The sequence below is a fragment of the Lathyrus oleraceus genome, chromosome 3 (assembly GCF_024323335.1).
Source record: "Lathyrus oleraceus cultivar Zhongwan6 chromosome 3, CAAS_Psat_ZW6_1.0, whole genome shotgun sequence".
In the NCBI taxonomy this organism is placed as follows: Eukaryota; Viridiplantae; Streptophyta; class Magnoliopsida; order Fabales; family Fabaceae; genus Lathyrus; species Lathyrus oleraceus.
The window spans coordinates 502,622,510-502,647,506 of record NC_066581.1 but is presented as its reverse complement, the minus strand read 5'-3'; the positions used below and the strand labels follow the sequence as shown (position 1 = coordinate 502,647,506).

The window sequence follows — 24,997 nt, the reverse complement described above, 5'->3', positions numbered from 1 at the left end:
TTATGACTTATTATTGAAATGATATGGAATGTTATGGTTATGTTACACAATTCCAAATTATATGTAGTTCTGTTCTAATATGTTTATGGGATACAAATTGCAATTACAAATAACATTTCACTAATAACATGATGACATATACATTTCGCTCATAACAATGTTGATTGCACTAATAACATCTTGACAGATACATTTCACTCATAAACTCACACTTATAACCGAAGACACGCAAAATACATAACAATATTAATAGATACATTTCATGACAAATATATTTCACTCATGACAAATACAATACACTCATGACAGATAAAATCCCAACCTAAAAATACACTGCTACAAAAACAACATTCAACACTAAACTCAAAATCCCAACCACAATGGACATTTTCAACCATCCTCTAGTGTGGATAACCTGATTCTTCAATTTTTTTGCCTTTGAATTTTCAAATCTCTTTCATCAACAATTTCGCCATCTAATCACTTGAAGAAATTACAATCCTTATTCATATGATTTTTGTAATTTCTACAACCCAAAAATCTCTTCCCAAAATTTACACTATTCATGTCACCCACGATACGAAGAACATAATCATCTTGACAATAACACTCCCTCATCTTATTTCTACGAATAATAGATTCACTTGTTCCAATGGAAGCACTGCTTAACAACTTTGACATTGGAGAAGATTAAAACCCTAGAAACACAACTTTAAGATCCAAAGAGATTAAATGGAACATGAAAACAAGCTTGATTATAATGCATATGCAAACACAGGAAAGAAAAATCCCAGAAAAAAAAAAGATGAGATTGAGACTAGAATCAACTTGAAACAAAGACACAACAAAACTTTCTAAAAACACATTTTGATATGATAAATTAAAGAGCAAGCATGTTTGATACAAGTGAAAACCTTAAATAATGATTTTTTAAATCATTTTGCCGAGTCATTTTGTGTGCATTGCCTAGTTGCCACACCACGTTGGCGAGTCTTAATGTTTTCCCAGCAAAATTAACGGAAGAGACAAATAATACTAACAAAACTAATTTTAAGGGACCGAACTATAATCTTTTTTTGTTAAGGGACTAAAGCGAAATTTTAAATTTACTTAAGGGACCTGGTGACTAATTATACCTAAATTTTATTAATTTTTTTTTCTTTTCTCAATTTATTAATTATTTTAAAATATATATATTTTTATATTTTATAAGATGCAAAGTATTAAATTATTGCTATTTTTATATAAAAAACACACCAATTATATAAAAAAACTATTTATATAATTTAAATATTATACTTTAAATTATTTTTAAAAAATTATAATACTTGTAAATAATTCAACAAAACTTATCCGTGAATTGCAAGGGAAAATGACTAATTATAAAATATAATCAACCTGATTAAAAAAACATTATAATATATAATCTTTGAATAAACGTAAACTAATTTTTGTTATTACTTTTTAACTTTTAGAATAAGAGTTATAGATTTTTTTCTTAATAAGTGAAACTTTATAAAAATTTAATTAATTAAATATTTTTAGATTTTTTATTTATTTTCTAAAGCTAAAATTACTACTTTTTTTTTATAAAAAGGAAACTATTTATTTTTAGTATTATTTTTCAAATTTAACTTATATAAATAAATCAACTATCCATTTTAAAATTTATATATATTTATAGAAATATTTACTTTAAAATTTTCATCTTTTTTCTCTTCTTTTGAATTCTATTGTTTTTAAATCATCAAACATAATTGTTTATGATTTTCATATTTTTGCTTTACAAAAATTAATTATATTAAATTTTAAAAATTCATTTTTTTCTAGTTTTCACCATTTGACCAATTAGCGATTGATGTTTTTATTTTTCTTTTAAATATTATTATTTTTAAATCATCATGTTTTTTATTTATTTATAATTTTCATACATCTTTCAAGATTTTGCAAAAATTAGTTAAATTAGTTATGGACACTTAGTTTATAAATTAGTATAAGATATAAGATTACACATAAATAGGTCGGTCTAATAGACTTTTCTAAAATTCTTTGCCCATCCTATTTAAATTAATAGGTTTTTAAAATATTTGATCGTGACCTTTTTATCAAATAAGTTAGGCCGAGTCGAGGTTTAAGTACGCCGGACCATAGGCTCCTAGGAGACGACATGACTTATTTCCAACCCTAATTCCATCATATTCCATCCCATCTTTAATTTATATATTCCATTCAATTTTAAATTATGTAATAAAATAAAATATTATTAATAAAATACTTAAACAATAAAGTAAAATCTATATTCAGTTCAATTCCATTCGGTTCCGCTCCATTCTCTCTCATCAATCCTAACATAGCCACTAGACATGACAACATATATGCAATTACGCAACCGAGGTTGAAAGGCAAAACCCACTTTGACTGAATTCGAATTTGAGCTTAGGTTTTCCCCAATTTTAAAATATGGGTATGGGAAAATAATTGAGACACTAACACCCACCCTAAACCTGCATCGTTGTTAATTTGGATGGTTTGATTTTGATAATTTAAAATATGATTTGTTTGATTAATACATTGATATTTAATTTATACCTTATTATTTAAAATATTAACGATACTGGTTACTTTCAGTCGGAAAAAAGATTAAGGTAAAGTGATCCAATTTCACCTTACTTTTTTGTGCTCTGCATTGATAAACTTGAAGGAGAATAGCAATCCAAAACGCAGCGGAAATTAAAAAATTTCTCCTTTAGTGATCCTTACGAATGAGCATGATTAGTGATAGAATCGTTACCGCTTGTGACGATTGAAACCTTTGATGCAGATCTAAGGAGTGATCACGAACGTTGAATGGTAACAACGCCTCTACTCAGTTCACATGAACGAATTCCTTCAATCTCAGTGCTAGCTGCTACAAATGAAGGCTTTGAATGAGAGAGAGAGAGAGAGAGAGAGAGAGAGAGAGAGAGAGAGAGAGAGAGAGAGAGAGAGAAGGAAATTTCAACTGCACAAATGCTTCTGCACAAGGGTTCTATTTATAAAATGACTTGTATGGGCTGCAAGCTAAAAAACCACTTAAGTGTATGTGGCCCATATCTTATGATATGCCAAAATCACTTAAGCGTGTGGTACCTTACCATATTTCGTATTCTACTTAAGTACACCGTACCTTATGATGTTCTACAATTCACTTAAGTGCATCGTACCTTACGGTGTTCCTTATTTACTCTATCTCATCAATCTGTCCTTTTGTGTGTGACCCTATAGGTTTTTGCGACATTAGCAATTATATTAAATCGCGTATTTAACATAATAAACAGTGGGCGGTATCTAGCAACACATCACTGCTACCCAAGACACGAAAATGTCATGTGATCTGACAAATCCTTTTGTGATAATACTTATGTGTATAGTTACCCTTTTGCCCCTATGTTTATATTGAACACAAGGCATAGACCGTGTCATCCTTGTCTAGTTCAATATTGGGCCCGTAGACATTTATCCTGTTACGCAGGATGGGCAAATTCCATCTAGGTCACTCATGTCCCTCAGCATGGTTCGTGGAGTACCCATCAACTGTCTTTATGGTCATCCAGTTACGGACAATGTTTGATCAACAATAAAACACTCGACTCTACATCTAGGGTCCATAGTGGTTTCAGGTCGAAGGGTGGTATACACCATTATCACCATGAGAATAACTTATGACACTTTGCATAACATTCTATATGGTATTCTCATAGCGGGTTAATCCAGTATAAATATTACTCCTAATATTCATACATATGTTTAAGACTTGATAACTCCTTATCCATGATCCATGAGATGTGATCATCAATCTATATACATAATAGTCTCAATGCTTTAATGTTATCCCACTTCACAACAAAGCTCGACTATGGATACTTTAAGAATAATGTCCTTATGTTTAATGAAATCTCATGATTAAGTCACACTTGATACATTAAACGGACTATCTATTCTAGAGACTTTATTAAACAAACATAATAAATAAAAAAACCTTTTATTATTAATAAATAATTCGATACAAGTATCAAAAGCATTGGCCTCTAGGGCTTACACCAACAAAACTTTCATACATGATTAGTGAAGTTGTGGAGAAAGGGGACTGGATTGGCATTAAGGCAGATAGAGGAGGCTCAATCATCTCTCATTTAAATTTTGTTGATGATTTACTCATTTTTGGTAAAGCAATTAGGAGTCAGATGCATTGTGTGGAAATTGTCCTTAATAATTTTGCCAGCAGTCAGGGCAAAGAGTTAGCATTGCTAAAACTAGAGTGTTGCTCTCTAAAAATACTTCACATCTGGTTAAGATAAAGGTTTTGAATATGTCATATTTTAAGGAGACAAAATGACTTGGGAAAATACCCGGGTGTGCCTTTAACATGTAAAACACATAATCACAAAGATTTCACTTATCTTTTGGAGAATGTCGAAGACCAAGCTAACAAGTTGGAAATCCAAGCACATGTGCTTTGCAGGTAGGGTAACCCTAGCCAAATAAATCTTTTAGGCTATGCCTACATACACAATGATGTCATGTGCACTACCTAAAGAAAGCCTAAAAGAAATTCATGCTTTACAGAGGAATTTTATTTGGGGTGACACTGAGAGTGAGAAGCATACTCATGCAATAAATTGAATCATTATCACTAGCCCTAAGGTGATATCGGACTTGGGATTAAGGAATTTTATTATGACCAATAAAGCATGCTTGTTGAAGTTTGGATGAGAGATTCTGAATGGAGATAACAGTTTATGGTGCCAAGTTCTCAGAGGAAAGTATGGTCGAGGTGGTGAGAACTTTCCTAATGTAACTATTAAGCCAACTGACTCTAGTTTTTGGAAGAATATTGGTAAGGATTGGCATACACTACAGTCCCTCATTCATTAGGATATTGGGAATAGGGAAACAACCAATTCCTGGACCTATGCTTGGATCCCTTCGGAAGTTATATTGAATAATGAAAGAAGTGCAAACTTAACCAATTCTCAAATCGGCAATTTCGCAGTGCTTATTATATATTAAGCTCGAATAGTAATGACAACCATCAAGATTCAGAATGGGAGCTTATCTGGAACTTGAAAACCCCGAAAGGATCATAGCATATATTTGGCTCATGACAGCCTTATCACAAGAGATCCCTATTATCGGGATTATACGAAGGAAATCAAAACTGTGATACATGCTCTGAAAGATTGTGTTGCTGCTAAACCAGTATGGCTCTCACTTGTTAGAGCTTCATGCTGGAATATTTTCTTTAATGCATGTTTGTAGGATTAGATGTGTATGAGTTTGCAGAACAACTATGGGAAGGAAACTTGGAGGTTTGGAAAACATTATGGACGATAACTTGTTATTCCTTGTGTTATTGTCGTAATAAGAAGATCCACGATAAAAACTATATTATGCATACTGTGTTTAATGATGATATCAATATCAAGTTTCAAGACTACATCAGGAGTTTTGATCTACAGTGAAGGTTGAACATTTCGACCCAGACTTTGGTCTGCATCATGTGGAAACCATCACATGAGAAATGAATCACGACCAATATGGATGGAGTTGTGAAGAAAAATGGGAAACCTAGTTGTGGTGGTTTACATTGAGATTCACTTGGCAAGTGACTTTGAAGTTTCTCCAAGAATATTGGTGTTTGTAGTGTATTCTCAACAAACATGTAGGGGGTGCTCGAAGGCCTAAAATTTGCTCTTGGAAAAGGCTACGAGAAGGTTGAGTTACAAATTGATAAAAAAAATATCGTTGAGGCCATTAACAAGAGGTACCCAAGAATAAAGGAAGGTGGTGGTTTGCTCCAATAGATAAATAACTGCTTGAATGAGGAATGGGAGTTCAGAATCTCTCATGTGCATAAAGAGGCCAACCACAATGCATATGCAATGGCGAACAAAAGTCTTCAACATGAATTAAGATTAAAGATTTATGAAGATTATTCTTATGATCTATTGCATTTCTTTCGAATGATGTTGTTGGGACTACCACCTCCGTGTTGTTTTTATGTAACTGGTTTCTCTTTTAGGCCAAACCCTTTTGATTATTTTTTTAAAAGATTTTGTTAATTATTATTTTTAATATTTGTTATATTTTTGAATATATTACGAGTTTGAGCAAATAAACTATTTTAAATTAAAAAAATTGATCCATATGCTAGGATGAGACGAGACAGAGATACCTAAACCTATTCGAGACAAATTTTAGGGTAAAGTAATTATCTTTATTTAGATTTGAGGTAATGAATGAATATTTATTAGGGATTGAAGTTTGAATACAAAAAAGATAAAATTTGTCCCCTCCCTACCAGGTTGCAATGCCTAATAGCCATCAATCTTTATCTATAATATAGTAAATTTTGACATTATGGAAAACTCATCTTTACCCTTACTTATAATTTTGCCACATCCCCAAACTAGGGACAATTTAGGTCCAAAATTTACTTTTTCCAACCAAAGTAGCCCTTGAAACTGGTTTTTAATTTGGTTATACAATTTTATGCCTATTATTTTGGTTTAGTAACCAGTTTTGCTCTCATTTGGTTGAAAACCAACAAAATTTATTCAACTTTTTGTACTACATTTCACTCTCAATAAGTCACTTTCCAAAACTTTTTTTCATTTCTCTCTCCTTCTTATCTGCTATCTCTATGCAACAGAAATCCTTATGCCTTTCAATCTCTCATCCTTCTCTCTCATTTCTTCCTCTTCTGCTATATTCTCTCTTGTTTCCTCTCTCTTCCTCTTCTTTTTTCTTCTCTCTTCCGTTGCTTGTCTCTTTCGCTTCTTCTTTCTTCTCTTTTCCTTTTCTTGAACCAAGACTATAGGGTTTTGGGAGGATTTATAAAGATCTATGATTCAAAGTTTTTCGATGGTAGATCTATGGTGGCGGCAACATGTTTCATGCGGTGAGTGTGGTGATGGTCCGATTCGAAATGATTTATGTGTGGCTTTCTCAGTTTAGGTTTTATTATTAACTTATTCAACCTTAAACCCTATGTTTAGGTTTTTTAAATGATTTTTTTATATAAGAAAACGATTTTAATAATCATATTTATGTATTATTTGATCTGTTTAGGTTTTGAATGTCGGTATGGTCCACAATAAAAGTCTTAGGACAAGCCAGTATGGTCGACAACAAATTATCATGGAAGAATAGTTCTAATGGTTGTGGATCTGATGATAAATAAGATATAAAGTTTTTCTTGATAGGTCAATTTGTATTCCATCACTCTTTTGCACTTCTAAATCAAATTACGTTGTACTAAATGGAAGATATGTCAACTGTAGATTCATTTCACGACAAGATTTAATGGAATAGAGAACTTAGATTGAGTATGTATTTTTCTCTGGGATAATTGACCAGGTAAGCTGTGTTAAAAAGACAAGTATTTAGGGAAATTTTTAAATATGCATGATGAAAAACTTCTTTTGTCTATCATCTCTTAAAACCTGACTTTTTCACAGTCTAAATATCAATTGAAAAAGCAGGTTATATGGATGTGAAAAAGATAACTTTTGTAGGAGTTTATTTGGACATGTTGGCAGGAGATAGTAATATACTTAGAAATTATTGGATGATGGTATCTCAGATATTGATTCTAACATACGCTTTGAAGAAGATAATGTTAATATTGAGTTATTGACTATTTTTAGTGATTGAATCATGTGCTATAACATATGCATCAAGAAACATTGGTTAATGCTTGAAAAACCAATGATTTTTCTTTCTTACTTGGTGTAATTAATCTAAATTCTATTTGTCTTTTTTTTAGGTATGTGATAATACAAATTTACCACCGAAAATTGGTAAATCTCCATTCTCTCTCTTTTGTTTTTTTTCCTTTGTCAATTTTATTTTTGTTATTTGTTGTAAAGGTGATGACTTTGTACCGGAGGTGATTCCTTTGAATATCATGCATTGGGATGTATAAAATGTTTGATGTTTCCTCCATTGAAACAAAAGTTGTAATTACCTTTATTTTCCTTCTTGAAATGTAAATAACTTTCAATATTTGTGTTCTTCTTTGTAGAAAATAGGTTGTGTTGATTGTTCCAATTTTGTAGATATCAATTCTGTTTTACAATTTAATTATTGGCTATGTATTTGATCATATATTGATTTCTGTTTTTGAGCTAACGATTCCTTTTGAAATTGATAGGAATTTGAGAAATATAGTAATACAATTGTTTTTCTGAAAAAATATGGAAAACGGGGGTAAAGACATCCTGCAAACACCATACTTTGATTCATCCTGCAAGCAAATCCTCTTCCTGCTATACATGCCAAAATCCCACAATTTTTTTTCTTCCTATCTGATTCAAAGATCTTTTCCCCATATTTTGATTTCTTTTCTTTCATATTTAAAAGTATTTCATGTTAATACTTATGATATGCATTGGTACTCATTACATTTATTCATTTATTTTTTCACTTCCCTTTCATTCTCTTTCTATCCACCAATTTGAAATTCAAATTTAGCATTTTTTAAAACTTTTCATTTTTCTTTAAAGACTACAGTCTCAAAGCTTGGTTAAAATAGTTAGAAAAATGGTTAAAATAAAGTACGGTAAATAATAGAAAATTATGAAGAAAATTAGATGTTGTAAATAAGTGCTTAAGTAAGTTGTACATTTACTTTTGTTTCCACTACTAACACTGATGTAATTTGGTTATGCAGATGTGGAGGGTCTGATTGTTTGTATAATACTGATGTTTTTATTTGCGCTAAAACATTGATACTCATTGGATTTGATTTCTTTTCGCACTTGTTATGTTGATGTGGCTGATATGTATCAATTCTACATTATCTACTGGAATTTGCATGTTTAACAAGCTCTCTCTCCATACTACATATTCAAATTTCTGAAAAAGACTTAATCAGAGGTTGGATGTAGGGATTCTATTGTGTATAACAAGTCTGAATTATGGGATATAATTGTAACCATATTTATTTCACTAATTCATTGGTATTACTACACCTATTGAATTTGCTGAAAAGAGCTTACGATGTTTTTCTTTTCCTTTCTTTTTGAGTTTATTGTTGATTTAGTCAAGTTTCAAGTATGTCCACCAAGTGTTTGTTAAAATTATACAGTAATTTCACTAACACTGATGTAATTGTTTCTACAAATGCTTTTGAGAATTTGAAACTGGCTCCTGATATTATCTCAGCTGCATCAAGAATATTGAATGTTACCCAATAAGATATATTATATTAGATTAAACATGTGATTAGATGCCTAAGTTGTAGTTTTGGATGGTTGATTTTTTATAGTAATTGTATTTTATTATTGTTGGTTAATTGAATAACATGAATATGTATATGATAATTAATACAACATGTACTCAAGAATACTAGGTTGATACTTCACTTTCAGATGATAATTTTATTTGAAAGTTTGCTACTGCTTTTTCGATTAAACGACTTCTACAATTGTTATTAATTGCTTCTACCATTGTTATCATGTTAAGTGCATCTTTACTTTTTATATAAAATAATCAAAATAAATTTTAAATGTGTAATCTTGATTTTAATGTATTTGATTTTTTTTTAAAAAATTGATTAGACCTTAAAAAAAAGAATTTTAAATGAAATGTTTGATTTTTATTATTTATATCAATATGACGTATAATTACATAAACGATGATAAATATATTTATTATTGGTCAAAATATTTTTATAAACATTATTATAGTTATAAACGGGAACAACTTTACTATTGGTTCAAATATTTTTATTAAATACTGTCAAAACAAAAATAATATATATATACAAAAAAAATATTTTATTGATTCAAATATTTTTATATACGGGAACAACTTTACTATTAGTTCAAATATTTTTATATACGGGAACAACTTTACTATTAATTCAAATATTTTGATAAATAATATCAAAATAAAAATAATGTTTATATACGAGAAAAAATATATTATTGATTAAAATATTTTTATATATAGAAAAAAAATATTATTATTATAAACGAAAACAACTTTCCTGATGATCCAAATATTGAATAATAAAAATTTATCGATAATTTATTTTTAAATATGTAAAAAAAATTAAAAAAACTTATTAAAGAAGATTGAATAGATATTTTAAAATTCTATTCTCTCTTATAAAATAATTGAATTATTTATAAAAAAATCAACATATTGATTTTTCTAATATAATTTTCTATAAACAAATATGCGTTTATATAAAAAAATATTTTCTATACGTAGTTATTATATAAAAAAAAGAATAATTAAAAAAAATAAATCAAAATTAAGTTTTTATTTGATGCATAATATAAGGTTGAGGTACGACGAGCAGTGAAAGGATCCAAACGCTGTCAACCTGCGTGACTTGTTGGAGTGTAACAACAAAAACAATCTACGTCCTCTTCATTCTTCAACTTTCACTTCAAATTAGGGTTTTCAATTCTTCCAATCGATCCACACTCCCACGGTATCAATCAATCCTCTTTCTCTTCCTTCATCACTTCCATTTCACGATTTCAAAATTTCCTATTCTTCCCCCTTTTTTGCCCTAATTTCACAACTCTCGCATCGTCTTTAGTTTCAGGTATGGGAAGCAAAGGCCGCATGCCACCGCCACAGCATTTACGGCGGCCGCATCCACTTCCACCAGGTCCCGCCATGCTCCACCACGACCAACTGGGTCCCGCAATGCACCACCACGCCCTGCCACCTCCATTCGATCTCATGCCGCCGCCTCAGATGATGGAGCAGAAACTCGCGTCGCAGCACGGCGAAATGCAGAGGCTGGCCACTGAGAATCAGAGGCTGGCTGCTACGCATGGGGTTCTGAGACAGGAGCTTGCTGGGGCGCAGCATGAGCTGCAGATGTTGCACGCGCATGTTGGGTCTCTTAAGGCGGAGAGGGAGCAGCAGATGCGGTCTGTGGTTGATAAGATTGCGAAGATGGAGGCGGAGTTAAAGGCGGTGGAGCCGTTGAAGATTGAGTTGCAGAAGGCGCGTGGGGAGGCTCAGAGTTTGGTGGTTGCCAGGGAGGAGCTTATGGCAAAAGCTCAACATTTGAATCAGGAGATTCAGAGGGTTCATGTTGATGTGCAGCAGATTCCCGCTCTCATATCAGAGCTTGAGCGTCTCAGACAAGATTATCAGCATTGCAGGTAATCTTTTGCACCTTTTGTTTTGATTTTTATCTTAACAGGTTATGTGCATAGTTACACAGTTCTTTTAGTAGATTCACCAACTAAAGCCTAGATTGGGTTGATTTCTAATTTCTAGGAATTTTTCAATTGAAATAAGTTTATAGGTTTTCGTTCTTAGAAGCTTATATAGGTGTTTAAGGAGAAGTTAAATTAGATAGTTTCTGACAAATTTGAAGAACAGAAACTGGTTTCAACTTATAAGCTATCTCTTTTAGCTTATCTAACCTCTCAACCCAGCAAATCCTCCCATCCTCTCCCCATTTTGGCCCTTCTCTATCTCTTATGGTACACATCTTTCAAATTTTTGGCCTTTCATCTATGTTGCATATGGGTATGGGATAGGGGGCTTAATATCATCAAGCTTAACATGTTGAATGTTGATTCAAGAAAAGAATTAAACTTAGGAATTACTTGCGTTGCATACAATTTATTAAATTTAGTGGAAACATTGTGAATTCTTTGATTCTTAGAAGAGTTGAGATTGGACAAATCAGGGTTGCTGGAGAAGATGAATATCACTAAACCAATTTGAACGACAAGCAATGATCCTCCTGCTCTGCCCACTTTTGCAGGGTAGAATTTATAGGGACTGAAATCTAGGGAGTTTTAATTTTTTTCAGGCTTATGAGGTTTTAATATATGATTGATGATTGATCTAAAGCACAATCCTGACTACCATATATATGATTAACACTAATAATATGCTGAAGGTTCATAGACCTCCCTACTTTTAATTAAATATTAAGAAGCACTTTTTCTTTTAAAGAAGTTCAAACAAATAGGCCCTTAGTATTATCTGTTTTAGAGGAATTCTTACCATGCCACAGGTTGTTTTTTCTTTTAAAGAGGCACAAACAAACAGGCCCTTAATATCATCTGTTTTAGAGGAATTCTTACCAATGCCACAGGTTGTACTTCCCTTTTAAAGAGGCACAAACAAACAGACCCTTAATATTAAATTTGTTTTTCCATTAAATAGCAGTCTAATTAAATTTGTTTTTCCATTAAATAGGAGGGAAAAACCTCTAATGCGTTGTCTGTTATTGCAGTTCTCTTATTTATGATTTTAGTTAGCATGAAGTGCTTTTATTTTCATGATGCTTTTTTATCCTTCTGACTGTTATGATGGGTATGATTATCTGGAACTTTTCTTTTGCCAATCTGTTACCATCCTTCAATTCCTCACAAATATCAAGCATAACCTAAGCAAAAAGATTCCAGAGATGGTACTAGATATTGAATAAGTCGGTCTGTGATTTACTGGTTGTCAATACTAGAGTCATTTAATACTTGGTATTTCTTGATCTAGAATTTTATGGTTCTGTGCTTGGATTGTTGTCGGTTAAGTGTTATCATGTATTTTTTCAATGTACAGTTTTTCTGTGGGTACACTGCTTAGCAGTAGTTAATACTAGGATGTCTATGTGATGCAGAAGCAAGGGTGTTATAACAGTGGGGTAACTGCTATTAATATGGCTTGTATGACTTAGGAGTAGAATCTTTGACATCAATGTGTTAGAGTCTGATATGTTTAATGTTGGTGTGAAAGTTCTTTCCAATTTGACTAGCTTGATGCACGGGCCTGAATCCTGTATCTATTGTGCATTATTTGTTATAGTTCTCACCTAAAGCCGAGGCTCTCCATTTTCTTTGCTAGCTTTTAGAAGAGGGTTAGTCTCTACATCACTCAGTTCTGATAGGGTTAGGATTAATTCTTCATTTAGGATAATTATAGAAGGTTTAGTTTTTTAAAAATGGCTTTACTATTTCTTCCATTTAGATCTTCATATTATTTCCCCACTTAGTGGGATAAGGCTTGGTTGTTGTTGTTGTTGTTGTAGATCTTCATATTATTCAATGGCAACCATGAACCATCTTTGGTGTGTTCTTTAGTCAAATACTAGTACTAGTAGGGTGGTGTCTAGTATTATTTTTTTCAAACTTCATTCCATATTTACATTTTTCCTCATGTTGGGTTGAGTGAGCCGTTTGCACTTGGCTGCAAATTTTTTATTTTATTTTAATTTTTTTTATATAATGTTTTATCTTACTTGACTAGTCATCAGAAATTCTCAGTCTGACTGTCTCTGACGAGAGTATCAGCATTGCAGGTACTTTTTTGCTTTGCATTTTATTTAAGCTTGGTTTAGTGGGTAAAATGCATAGTCACTAGATTTTCTTGACAACGTTACCTAAATCGTATGGATGCCCCCATTGTATACTCAATCATCGTACTAGATTCACCTTAGAGAAAATCTTGTTATCATGTAATAAAGGGAAAAATGGATCAGCTGTATAAATATACCTTACCCGTTGTTAGAATATAAAATGATATCTCATAATATCTTGATATTTTGTTAAAATATCTTGGGTTATCTCCTAGGATTAATTTTGATATTTTTTCTTAGTTTTCGTTCATGATTTCCCCAATTTATTTAAGATTGAGTCTATGTATTTCTATAAATATGGATTAGTGTTTGGTCTTTAGTACCAACTATCAAGTCAATATGAAACATGTTTCACTATAAATGTATTTCTTATTATTTCTCTTCTCCTTTTATCTAAAATCCCATAACTTCAACATGTTAAGTGGCTCGATCCTCTGACCTGTTACTATTCCGCTGTCAGTTATAAGTTTCAGAATGTTTTCCGGCTCCTTAGCTGCAATCACCTTCAACAACCACTATCACTGTCATCTCCAGGAACCATCGTAGTGGCCAGCCACCGTCCGCAGCGGTGCTAGAGCACTTTATGGTGTGGTTTTCTTGGGTCCACCGACATTTGAAACACCGTGTACCGATCTACGTCGTCCCAAAACTTCCTTCTGTTCTGAGAGACGATCACACATGCCTCCATAATGACACAATTTCAAAATTCAGTCACCGCCTATGCTGCTCGTGGTGGTGCGTCTGGCGAACTTTTCAGCACTGTTTTACACACGAAGGTTGCCGTGCAATCTGGTTCTAGATCCAACCCTTTTCTGTGTTCTGGAACATGCTGACACAATTTCTTTTGCAAACAACCATTTTTAAGCTCAATTTCTGTCTCCTCTAGCAAGATTTGTCATGAATTGGTTATATTGCAACTCCGAAACATGACTTGCTATTGTTATAGTCTTGCTTCTTTTTTGGTGTTTGTCATGCAATTCTTTTCTTACTAACTGATCATATCAAAGGCTTTTATTCCCACCGGCAATCATTTCTGTGGCAACTCTTTTTCCACATGAGTCATATTAGGGACGACTTCTTTTTCCATTGATGGTCATTCTGGCAATGATTTTTATTGGTTATGACTCACTAGCCTAGCTCTCTGATTTTTCTCCTCATATGTTACAATATATTGTTTTTCCCCTATGATTAGTTTTCAACCTATGATTAGTTTTCAACCTTAGTATATTTTAGGTTATCATCTATGATTAGTTTTCATATTTCTTATTGTTATTACATGTGCTGCAATGCATGGTTATCAGATTCTCTCAATAGACATACATTGTTCTGAATATCCTATCCTGTGTGTTGCATACTAGTTTCGCCTTAAAGAAAATATTGTTATATTAATGTCAAACGTGCGAGATTGCACGGTTTCAAATTGCGGTTGCAGTTGTGAATATGATCACAGTTGCGGTTGCGTCCGCTTTGATTACAGGCATTGCGGCTGTTGTGGTTGTAACAATGTGGATTTATTTTATGTTTAGGTTTTATTCTTTATGGCTTATCTTGAAACTCTTGCATCTCTTGTCACCGGCTTCGCCTCTTAAATGTACCTCTTCCTCATTACCAACTCTATCATCCTTGTATCTCCAAACCTTTAGAGTTCCTTGTTCTGAAGGGGAATATTGAAAAATATTGTGTGGGGACCATAATGCCTGTTGCGGCCCAATGCATACCCATATTTCTATGTATGATGTGTTCAAGCTAACTATGATTAAATGTCATTGTAGAAGCATTGCTTCCTATCTTCCAGTATCTGAAATTTGTATTTTGAGATGCAATTTCTGTGTGATATGTCCACCTGTTTAGTTGAAGGCAATTTTTTGTTGGTAATGTATGAAGATGTAGCAAGTTTAGCTGTAGTTGAATGCATTCTGTAGCATTTATCTTTATCTTTCTTTGAGGGATACAGGGAATAATAACTAGATGAGTTAAATGTTGGGATGTGAGTGTAAGGGCAACATTGATATATTATTTCTTATTTTCTTTTACTTGCTCATATTGGGTAATGAAGAAAAGAATTGACTTTGAAATTACTTGTATGCATTCTATGTACGGGAAAAATATTGTGAAGGATTTGTTCTGTAAGCATCTGGATTATTCGAGACACTGAATATATCCAAAACTCTTAAAATTGTGGTTAGGCGTAACTCAACCTTACAAAACTGGCTTGTAAGGTGAGAATTGCCCCTACTTATAAACCTAATACATACCATATCTCTAAGCAATGTGGGACTAAATCCACCCTTCAAACCAAACACAATGAAGGTGTTGGAGGCTGCAATGAAGGCAAGCCAAATGCCGCAATTTAGGCGATTAGGGACGGACCGCAATGAAAGCGGAAATATCAAGACCCCCCTCATGCCCGAGCCTCAATGAGGCCGAAGCGTGGAGGAAGCGGGAAGCCCAACAAGTGATCTAGGATAGACTCTGATACCATCTTAAAATGCGTGTGTTAGGCTTGTAAGGTGAGGAATGAGAATTGCCTCCGCTTATAAACATAACACAAACCATTTCTCTAAGCAATGTGAGACTAAATCCACCCCTTCAAACCAAACACAATAATGAAGGTGTTGGAGACTGCAATGAAGGCAAGCCAAATGCTGCAATTTAGGCAACTAGGGGCGGGGCGGACCGCAATGAAGGCGGAAATTCCAACAAAAACTAATTTGAAATCACTGACTGATATCAGAAGCTATTGTCACATCACAAATAAGAAATATTATGAATGCCCCCTTACTTTAAAATCCTGCTGTGCTCACTTTTACATGGTAGAATTACTAGGGGGTTCTACAAACTTATGAAGGATTTATTTTTTGGATGGAGCGGGAGAAAATTGAGGAGGCCATCACTTGCATGTGGCACCTCATTAATCATGATGAGAGGGGGCTTTGGCCCCCCAATATATTCCCGTCCATTTCTTTTATGCTGAGACATTATTATTATTATTATTATTATTATTATTATTATTACTGTTATTTTGTTCTCAAGCATCCTCCTCCTTTCCAAAGAAAGGTTTTATTGTCTAGTTCTACTACCGAAACTTGCTTAGATGGGACATTCATAATAGACATCCAGGATTATAGTTTATGGTAGTTAAGTGCAGTGTTACCAAATTGCGGAGCCATGGTCACTATGACTGATATACATGGCGGTTTTTGGACTCGCCGCAATGGTAAATATCGGTCGATATTGTGGGGCTTTCCGCCATAATCAGCTATATGGCTGGATTTTGGCTCTCCGCCATGGACCGCCATCCGCCATCAACAACACTAGTTAAGTGTAATCATGTCTTATTTCAATGTCCACTTTTCCTTTGAGTTCGGACTGCTAACTGCTATGTAGTTAGTAGACTTGAGAGAATCTGTGACGTGGGACTGAGAATGTGATATCTGTACAGGGTCCCTTTGTTCATGCTTCCAAAGTTTAGACTATATCTGTTGAAGTCTTCAGTTTAGATTTTAGGAATGGAATATCCACATTAAGTGTTCTTAGAGCCAGGTTTTTATTTTATTTTATTTAGTATGAATGTTCTTTCCAGCCTTACTAACTCTATTCATGTGTATGGATCCCATATCATTGGGGCACTAATTTTTTTTTTTTTTTTTTAAATTTAAAGTAGGGGCTTTCCCTTTTTATTAGCTTAGCTTTTACACACGGGTTCTCCTCTACATCACTGAACTCTTATACGAATAGGAGTTGTTCTTCATTCTAGTAAGTTGAGTTATAAGGTTTATAGCAATAGTTGTAGTAATTTCCTCTCTCCCCCTAGATGTTCAGATTTATCAATAGAAACCATTTTTGGTCTGTTGCAATCAAACCCTCATTTGATGCCTAGTTGCCTTTTTTCGACAGTGTTGTCTTTACCTTTGTCCTACAGTGGTGTAGACCTGTGCTCTGAGCTACAATGTTTAATTATCCTGTTCTGTCTGCTTAACTGGTTAACCAATATTTTCCAGAAATCCCCGTAATTGTAATTTCCATATATAATTTTTCTTTCCTCCAAAATGCATCAATTTCTCAGAACTGATTATATCTTTCTTTTAAGTTGCTCAGAAATGATTATATCTGCTGTCATTAACATTCCACTTAAACCTGGTAGCTTTCTTCAGCTTGATTATATCCTAGAAACTGTTGACCTCGAAATCCTAATTTCATGGGTATAGAATCTGCTCTCTTGACTTCTGAAGTTGGAATCTCTGTATTATGAGTCAAGACCCATGGTCATTTTGTTTGAACTATACCAAGTTTTTGAAAGATTCCTCCTCGTGCAGTTTGTATTCTGAGCTATTTCATTTTCTTAGTCATTCAAACTCATGGGAGTCTCTTCAATCCAAAATCTACAGATTTTCTTAGCGATTCGATAGCCAGGGGGGAATAAGACTCGGCCTGTAATACCAGGGCATCATCCTATTCTTCTATTTTTTATGCAGGCCTGATTGGTTCAGTTTAGGTGGTTGGAAATGTTAGGCTTAAAAGTCAAAAACAGGTCTAGCAGCTATGAGTCTGTATTTTGGTTTATTGGCCAATCTTCCATTCTTCATGTCCATATGCCCATTCTATCTAGCATCCAAAAGGCCACCAATCTGACCCTTCAATCCAATCCATGATTTCCAATTGATCCGTACATCACATTCACCTAGTGAACTATCAATCCACCAATTTCCACCTGGGATTCACCCAAGTTAACCCTGAACCAGCCCATTACTTCTATTCTCTCTTTCGTTACATCTTGCTAGTGTAGCATCAGAATACCATGTTTAGTGCCCCTGATATTCTGTTGTTCTGGTCATGCAGGGCCACTTATGACTATGAAAAGAAATTATACAATGACCACCTTGAGTCACTTCAGGTGATGGAAAAGAACTATGTTTCTATGAGTAGGGAAGTGGAGAAGCTTCGAGCAGAGCTTACAAACACGGCTAACGTTGATCGAAGTAGTATGTATCTCCTATGTTATCTGTGTTTTCTACGTTAAGAGTCCTTAGTCTTCAGTTTTTCATGTTTTGTGGATTGATCATGGCGTGCAATAAAATTTAGGTGGGCCATATGGTGGCACCTCTGGAACTAATAATAAAGAGGCTTCTGGTCTTCCTGTGGGACAAAATGCATATGAAGATGGTTATGCCGTTGCACAGGTGTGTGATGACCCCATGTGTTATGTTGTTTTAAGTTTCCTTGCGGGAGTGCATCATTATAGTCCGTTATCTATATTTATTAACTTATTAATTCCTGAAGTTTCTTTGATAACGATTAATGTCTGGATTAGTTTTTGCTTGTGTTGACTTATTTAGTTATTTTTATAAAATCTATCCAATGAAATGTAGCATATCTGTACATTCATTACAAGTTGATAATAAGAACTACATGTCTCTGGTCTTCTGTCAACTAGTAATGATATGTTGCTAGGATTATAATACTTTAAATACAACCTGATGAATTTTTCTTAAATATCCAAGTGCTTAGCAGTAGTTTTGTTTATGTCTCCTAGAATCTGGAGAATACCTGTGTTCAACAGACTTTGATCTGATTTATAACACAAGATTTAACATTTATCTGATTTGTGTAGTATAGGCACTTACTAGTATTTACTTTTCACCATTCTGAACGTGCAAATTTAACATATAAGAGTTGTGTTGGTTACCTAGATAAAGAATTTAAAAATCTGTAGTTATATCAGAGGTATCTATAGAGTTATGTCCATTGTTAACATCTGCTGTGTTGGTTTGCTTGATGACAATACAGGATCTATTTCTTGCATGTGCAGAGAAAAATAAACCTGATTTGGAGGAAATTTAGATGTGCATAATAGAAGTTGTATGTTCAACTGCTTTGTTATTGTTTGCTAAAAAATCCAGTGATAGAAGTATAATGTAGCAGAGCTTTTATTGTGCTGCCAGAACTACCATTTAGGAGGGCTATATGCTTTATCTTCCATGTGAATTTTGAATATTAATGCTCGTCTTGCGTCTTTTTTATTTTTTTGACAGGGACGTGGTTCTCTCCCTACTGCCAGTAGTGGTGGCGGCAATGCTACAACTACTCCTGCTGGAGCTCAACCTGGTCCAGCTTCTGCAGGGACTGGTTATGAGGTCACCAGAGGAGGGCCTGGTTACATTGCATCTGCAGGGCCTACTTACGGCACACAGAATGGTTCTACTTACGACCCGCAAAGGTTGACTGGTTACGATGCATTTAGAGGATCTGCTTACGATGCAACGAGAGGACAAGTGTTTGATGCTCAGAGAACTGGTTATGATCCACAGAGAGGTTCTGGTTATGAAATACAGAGAGGACCTGCTTATGATCCATCAAGAGCAGCTGGCTATGATGCACAATCAAGAGGTGGTGCTGGTCCACAGGGACAAGTTGCAACTGTGAACAACATGCCTTACGGGTCTGCAACACCGCCTGCTCGTAATGTGGGTGGTGGTGGATACGATGCCACCCGAGGTGTAAACCCTGCCAGGAGATGAGCTTCCATCCCAATCATATATATATGGCGGATTGAAGTTGGTGGATAGAATCTGAATGGGTAGAGCTTTTGATTAATCCCTACCTGAAAGTGAATCTCACGAAAGTCTGACCGTCTTTACCTTATGCCACCGAGAAAAATGTATTAGTATAGTCATTGAGAAATGCATTCTTACAGCATATATTTGCTTTAGAATTAATGTGTATCAAAGTATCAATGAACATCTATCTTTTTATCTGTGTGAAGCAAGCAACACCTATCTATTGCTTAATCTTCCTTTTAGCTTTTAATTTTTTAACTTCATAAGCTATATCCATCTCCTATATTAAAGAAAATGATTGATCTTATGCAAGTCAAGTAATTTTACCTTCCAACTAGACTCCTATAAGATTTTGATACTATTGTTACTTAATCAGTTGGTGTATGAAGGAGCTTGTAATTATTTAAAGCTTTTCTTCAATAAAATTCTTGAGAAATAAATCTTATGGTTTCAACTTGCTTTACTTCAATACTAAGATAGTGCATGGTTTAAATTTAATCACCCCATGTGACCCTCCCATGTCTCCATTTGTCTTCTTGTATTGCTTCTTTAAAGTATAGGGACAAAAAGGTAGTGTAGCTATAACAAGTTGTTCATTGTAAGAATCTTTCAATTTGTGGTAGTGTATAGTTTTGTTGATGGGTTGAGTATGACTCCTCATTACTATGTGCAGTGTGCATGCAGCATGTCACTATAATGAATTGAAATTGGAGGCAGTGTAAATTCCATTCTGTTCCAAGTATTGTTTCATGTGTTGTTGTTTTGAATTATGATCCAAATTCCAACTAAGAGAACATGTTGTTTGAATCACATGACCCCACTGTCCTATATTAAGAGAACATTCACAACCAAAATGTGTTTCCTTTCAGTCTGTAGTTTCCTTTCTGCTGGTTCTTCATATGTTGTTTCTCTGTCCTTTTGTTGTTTGTTTTGAATTAGGTAACAGGTTTGTTTAATTTCATTTTTGCAAAGTGAGTAGTTTTTCTCACTTTTTACATTTTTTAAAAAGTTCATTTAACATCGTAATCGTTATGTAATAATTGAACTCAGTCACGTTTGAGTTTTATTGGAAGATAATGATTCTATTATTGAAACGGTAGAATGATATTATTATTATTATTTTTTAAAATCGAGTATCATTCCATTTGTAATTGCGTCGTATCCAAAATTGAGTTCGAATCAAATTTTTTGATTAAAATTGAAAGAGATATTTTATCATCTAATTCAAATGTTATTGGATTGACATGTATTTAGTATCACATCACAATATTGGAAAAATAGTACCAATAATTTTTTAAAGAGAAAATGTGATGATGATATTAATATTTTGGACTTTATGTTATTTTTGGAGAAAACAACTCTCTCAAGTCATTTTCCTCTAGAAAGTGTCTTTATGCATTGTAGAGAAAGAATAGAAAAATGAGAAACAATTTGGTATCTCTTGTCCTACTTCATTGTCATCCCCACATCTCATATGGTTCACATGCAGCCAATTTCCACATCAGACATTTTCAACTTTAGTGGCTACCCACTACACTAACGGCTAATAACGGTATTTTACACTAAGAAATTTCCTTAATTAACTATTACATTCATTTATTTTCTAAATTATCATTATATAATATTCTCTTGTTGTTTATAATACCTTTTTCAGTTGTGCACTTGGTGGTGTTGACATATCCAAAGGTTGATTATTACTATAAATTATAACTTAATTACAAAAACCACCTTATGTTCTACTTATTAGAGTTACTCTTTCCTATATTTTATTTCATCTCTTAAAAACTTTTGTCATGGTGTTGCTTATGTTTTATTTTAGTTTTTATTTTGTTATATAAACTCATTATGAGCTAAATATTTATGTAGTTAAAGGTTAATGAAATTTTAATTGATATATGCGTGATTACATTTTTCTAACCTGTTAGTATATTTTGAACAAGTCGTATCTTTGAAATTTAATTTAATCATTTACATTTTAATGCTAGTTTTTTGAGTTTGAAAGAGGATAAAGATATTTTCAGATTTGAAAGAATACATAACTTTGGAGAAAGAAAAATAATTTATTGCACTGTACAACTGCAGTGAATTGTACTACAAAAGTGTTTTTAGGATAATGAGTTTTTTTTAAACTACATTGAGTCTCCTTCTATTTATAATGAGATTACTTGCACTCCAAGTAATTTCAAACTAACTAACTTAATTGTTACATGGAAAATAATAAGTTCAACTATGTTGAATTCTAGCTGATTCGACTCTATTGAATATACACATTCTTAGACTCTGTCGAAGTAAACTTCTACGACAACTTCATACAAACTTCGATTTTGTTGAATACAATCTTAATTAACACAAAGAATTAAATATTTAACACATCACCTAATTCATGTGTCTAAGCTATCTACATTCATCATTATTCTTAATCTTTTGAACAATTTGACATGCATAACCTTCATCATTATGTTTGCAATCTAATTCTCTGATTTGCAGTGTTCTAGGCTCAACCTTCCATTCGCTACTTATTCTCTTAGATAATGGAATCTCATTTCGATGTACTTACTTATTCTATGTGCTATCAGATTCTTTTCCAGGTTGATAGTAGACATGTTATCAATCTTCATGATCATTACTCCATGATTTTTTCATGTAATTTCTTCGATCAAATTCACCATCCATGTTGCTTGGCATGCACATAGAGAAACAACTATGTATTCAGCCTCATACGAAGATAATGTTACATCATGTTACTTTCTTGAACTCCAAACAACTAGTGCACAAACTAACATGAACACGTATGCTGCTATGAATTTTCCACCCTCAACATCACCACACTAACTAGAGTCACTGTATGCCACAAGTTTACATTCTTTTCCTTCATATATTTCATGAAATAAAATGCCACAATCTAGTGTTCCTTTGAGGTACCTTAGTATCCTCTTGGTGACTGCAAGATGAGATGTCTCTGGCTTCTGCATGAATCTATTCACCATGTCTATATTATAGGCTAAATCAGGCCTTGTGTGATAAATATATATTAATGATCAAATAAGTATTTTGTACTGTGTTGGATCGACGTCATCTTCGGTCAAATCTTTCATCAGTTACAATCTTGGTTCAGTTGGTGTCGAAGTTGCATTGCAATCATCCTTCTCAAATCTCTTGAGTATTTCACCTGTATATCTTTTTTGGTGCGTTATAAAGCCTATACTACTCTTATAGAATTCGATACCAAGAAAGTATGGGATATTTACCAAGTCACATATTTCACACTCCTTGCTTAATTCGTGTTTGAAGTCTTCAATCTCATTCTTGTAAATGCTTGTTATCAACAGGCCATCTACATAGAGACAAAGTATAGGAAACTCAATCCTTCATCTTCTAACATACACACCATGCTCTGTTATAAACTTTGTAAACTCTTTCTCTTTTAGGAAGCTATCTATCTTCTTGTTCCAAGCTCTTGGATCTTACTTGAGTCCATACAAGGCTTTATGCAACCTATATACTTTTCCTTCTTGGCATTGCTTCACAAACCAACTTGTTGTGCTACATAAACCTCTTCATCTAGAGGTCCATTCAGGAATGCACATTTCACATACATCTAATGCAAGGGCCAATTATTCATGTTTGCTAAACCAACAACCAACTTGATTGTTTTGCTCTTAGCAATTGGTGCAAAAACTTCATCAAAGTCGATTCCTTCTCCCTGAAGAAATCATTTTGCTACAAGTCTTTCCTTGTGTCTAATTACTTCTCCCCTTGGATCTAGCTTCACCTTGTACACCCACTTCACATCAATTTCCTTCTTACCTTGTGGCATTTCCACTAATGACCAGTTTTTTTACTTCTATGGATTTCAGTTCCTCCATCATGGCTTGCATCCACTTTGAGTCTTTCAATGCCTCAAATACATTGAGTGGCTCAATATCTGCATAAAAGACATAATTCACTAGCTCACCTTTATCATCCACCATATCATTTGATGTGATCACACATTCATGCATCCTTGCAGGCACGTTTCTTGTTATTTGAAGTCTGCTTGTGCATGCTTGACCTCTGATTTCTTCTTGTCGAGATTCTCTGTCATCTTCACTAGCTGGTTCGTCATATAAGATTCTCATTGAATCCTTATTGATATTCTAAGTATAGTCCCATTCGTTAACCTCATATATGATCATATCCCTACTAATCATAACTTGCTTGTTTATTGGATCAAACAATTTGTATCCACCAGTTGAGTGATATCCTATTAGGATCATTTGACTTGACTTGTCATCAAGTTTTCTTCTCAACTGATCAGACACATGTCTATGTGATATGAGTCCAAACACCTTTAAGTGGCTTAGGCTAGGTTTGACACCACACAAACTTTCTCCTGGTGTAAATCCTTCTAGCCTCTTTGTTAGACATTTATTCAGTATGTAAGTTGCAGTGGACACAACCTCGCCCCATAACTCAGTTGGTAATTTCTTTTCCCTTTAACATACTTATTACCATATTCATAATGGTTATTTTCTTCCTTTCAGCAGTACCATTTTGTTGAGGAGTGTATGGTGGCACCACCTCATGCATAATTTCTTCTTTTTCATATAGTTTGTTGAAATGTTTCAACACGTATTCTACACCACCATCTGTCCTCATATTCTTGATCTTGTGACCACGTTGTCTTTCCACCATGTCTTTGAACTTGGTGAAGACATCAATCATATTACTTTTCTTATTGGTCAAGTAGGTCCACAACTTTTTGTTGTAATCATGTAACAAAGTACTCTTTACCTCCAATCGAATCTATCTAAAGAGGACCACACACATATGAGTAAATTAATTCAAGAGTGGATTTTGACTTGCTTATTGCATCCTTGATAAATATAATCTTGTGTTGCTTTGCTTGAACACATTCTTCCCACACTTCACTTGGAATATGGATTTTTGGTAATCCTGAAACCATGTTCTTTCTCTTCAGGTTGCTAATGTCATTGAAATTTAGATGACCAAGTCTGTAATTCCAAGCCATTCATCCCTCATAGCTGTAATTTCCAAATACCGGTGTTCAAGCACA

General features: G+C 33.6%; 1 protein-coding gene and 1 long non-coding RNA gene across 3 annotated transcripts; both read left to right on the top strand.

The window, feature by feature from the left end:
• Positions 1 to 6,543: 6,543 nt before the first annotated feature.
• Positions 6,544 to 9,017, top strand: LOC127128399 (uncharacterized). Its single transcript, XR_007805888.1, has 5 exons — positions 6,544 to 6,940; positions 7,111 to 7,244; positions 7,323 to 7,398; positions 7,808 to 7,841; positions 8,714 to 9,017. It is a non-coding gene; the product is annotated as an uncharacterized LOC127128399 (long non-coding RNA).
• Positions 9,018 to 10,318: 1,301 nt separating this feature from the next.
• LOC127128398 (protein FLX-like 2) lies at positions 10,319 to 20,172 on the top strand. 2 transcript variants are annotated; one of them, XM_051057650.1, is made up of 5 exons: positions 10,319 to 10,486; positions 10,604 to 11,174; positions 18,224 to 18,366; positions 18,467 to 18,564; positions 19,417 to 20,172. In XM_051057650.1, exons 2-5 carry the CDS (start codon positions 10,606 to 10,608, stop codon positions 19,900 to 19,902), a joined length of 1,296 nt encoding a protein of 431 aa, XP_050913607.1. In that variant the 5' UTR covers positions 10,319 to 10,486; positions 10,604 to 10,605; the 3' UTR covers positions 19,903 to 20,172. The 2 variants fall into 2 exon arrangements, with proteins under 2 accessions (XP_050913607.1, XP_050913606.1); XM_051057649.1 differs by having other exon boundaries at positions 10,598 to 11,174.
• The last annotated feature ends 4,825 nt before the right edge of the window (positions 20,173 to 24,997 follow it).

Coding starts and splice junctions, on each gene's coding strand:
- LOC127128398 (XM_051057650.1), top strand. CDS start 10,606: ATGGGAAGCAAAGGCCGCATGCCACCGCCACAGCATTTACGGCGGCCG. Junction 18,367..18,466: donor GGCTAACGTTGATCGAAGTA/GTATGTATCTCC, acceptor AATAAAATTTAG/GTGGGCCATATGGTGGCACC. Junction 18,565..19,416: donor ATGGTTATGCCGTTGCACAG/GTGTGTGATGAC, acceptor TTTTTTTGACAG/GGACGTGGTTCTCTCCCTAC.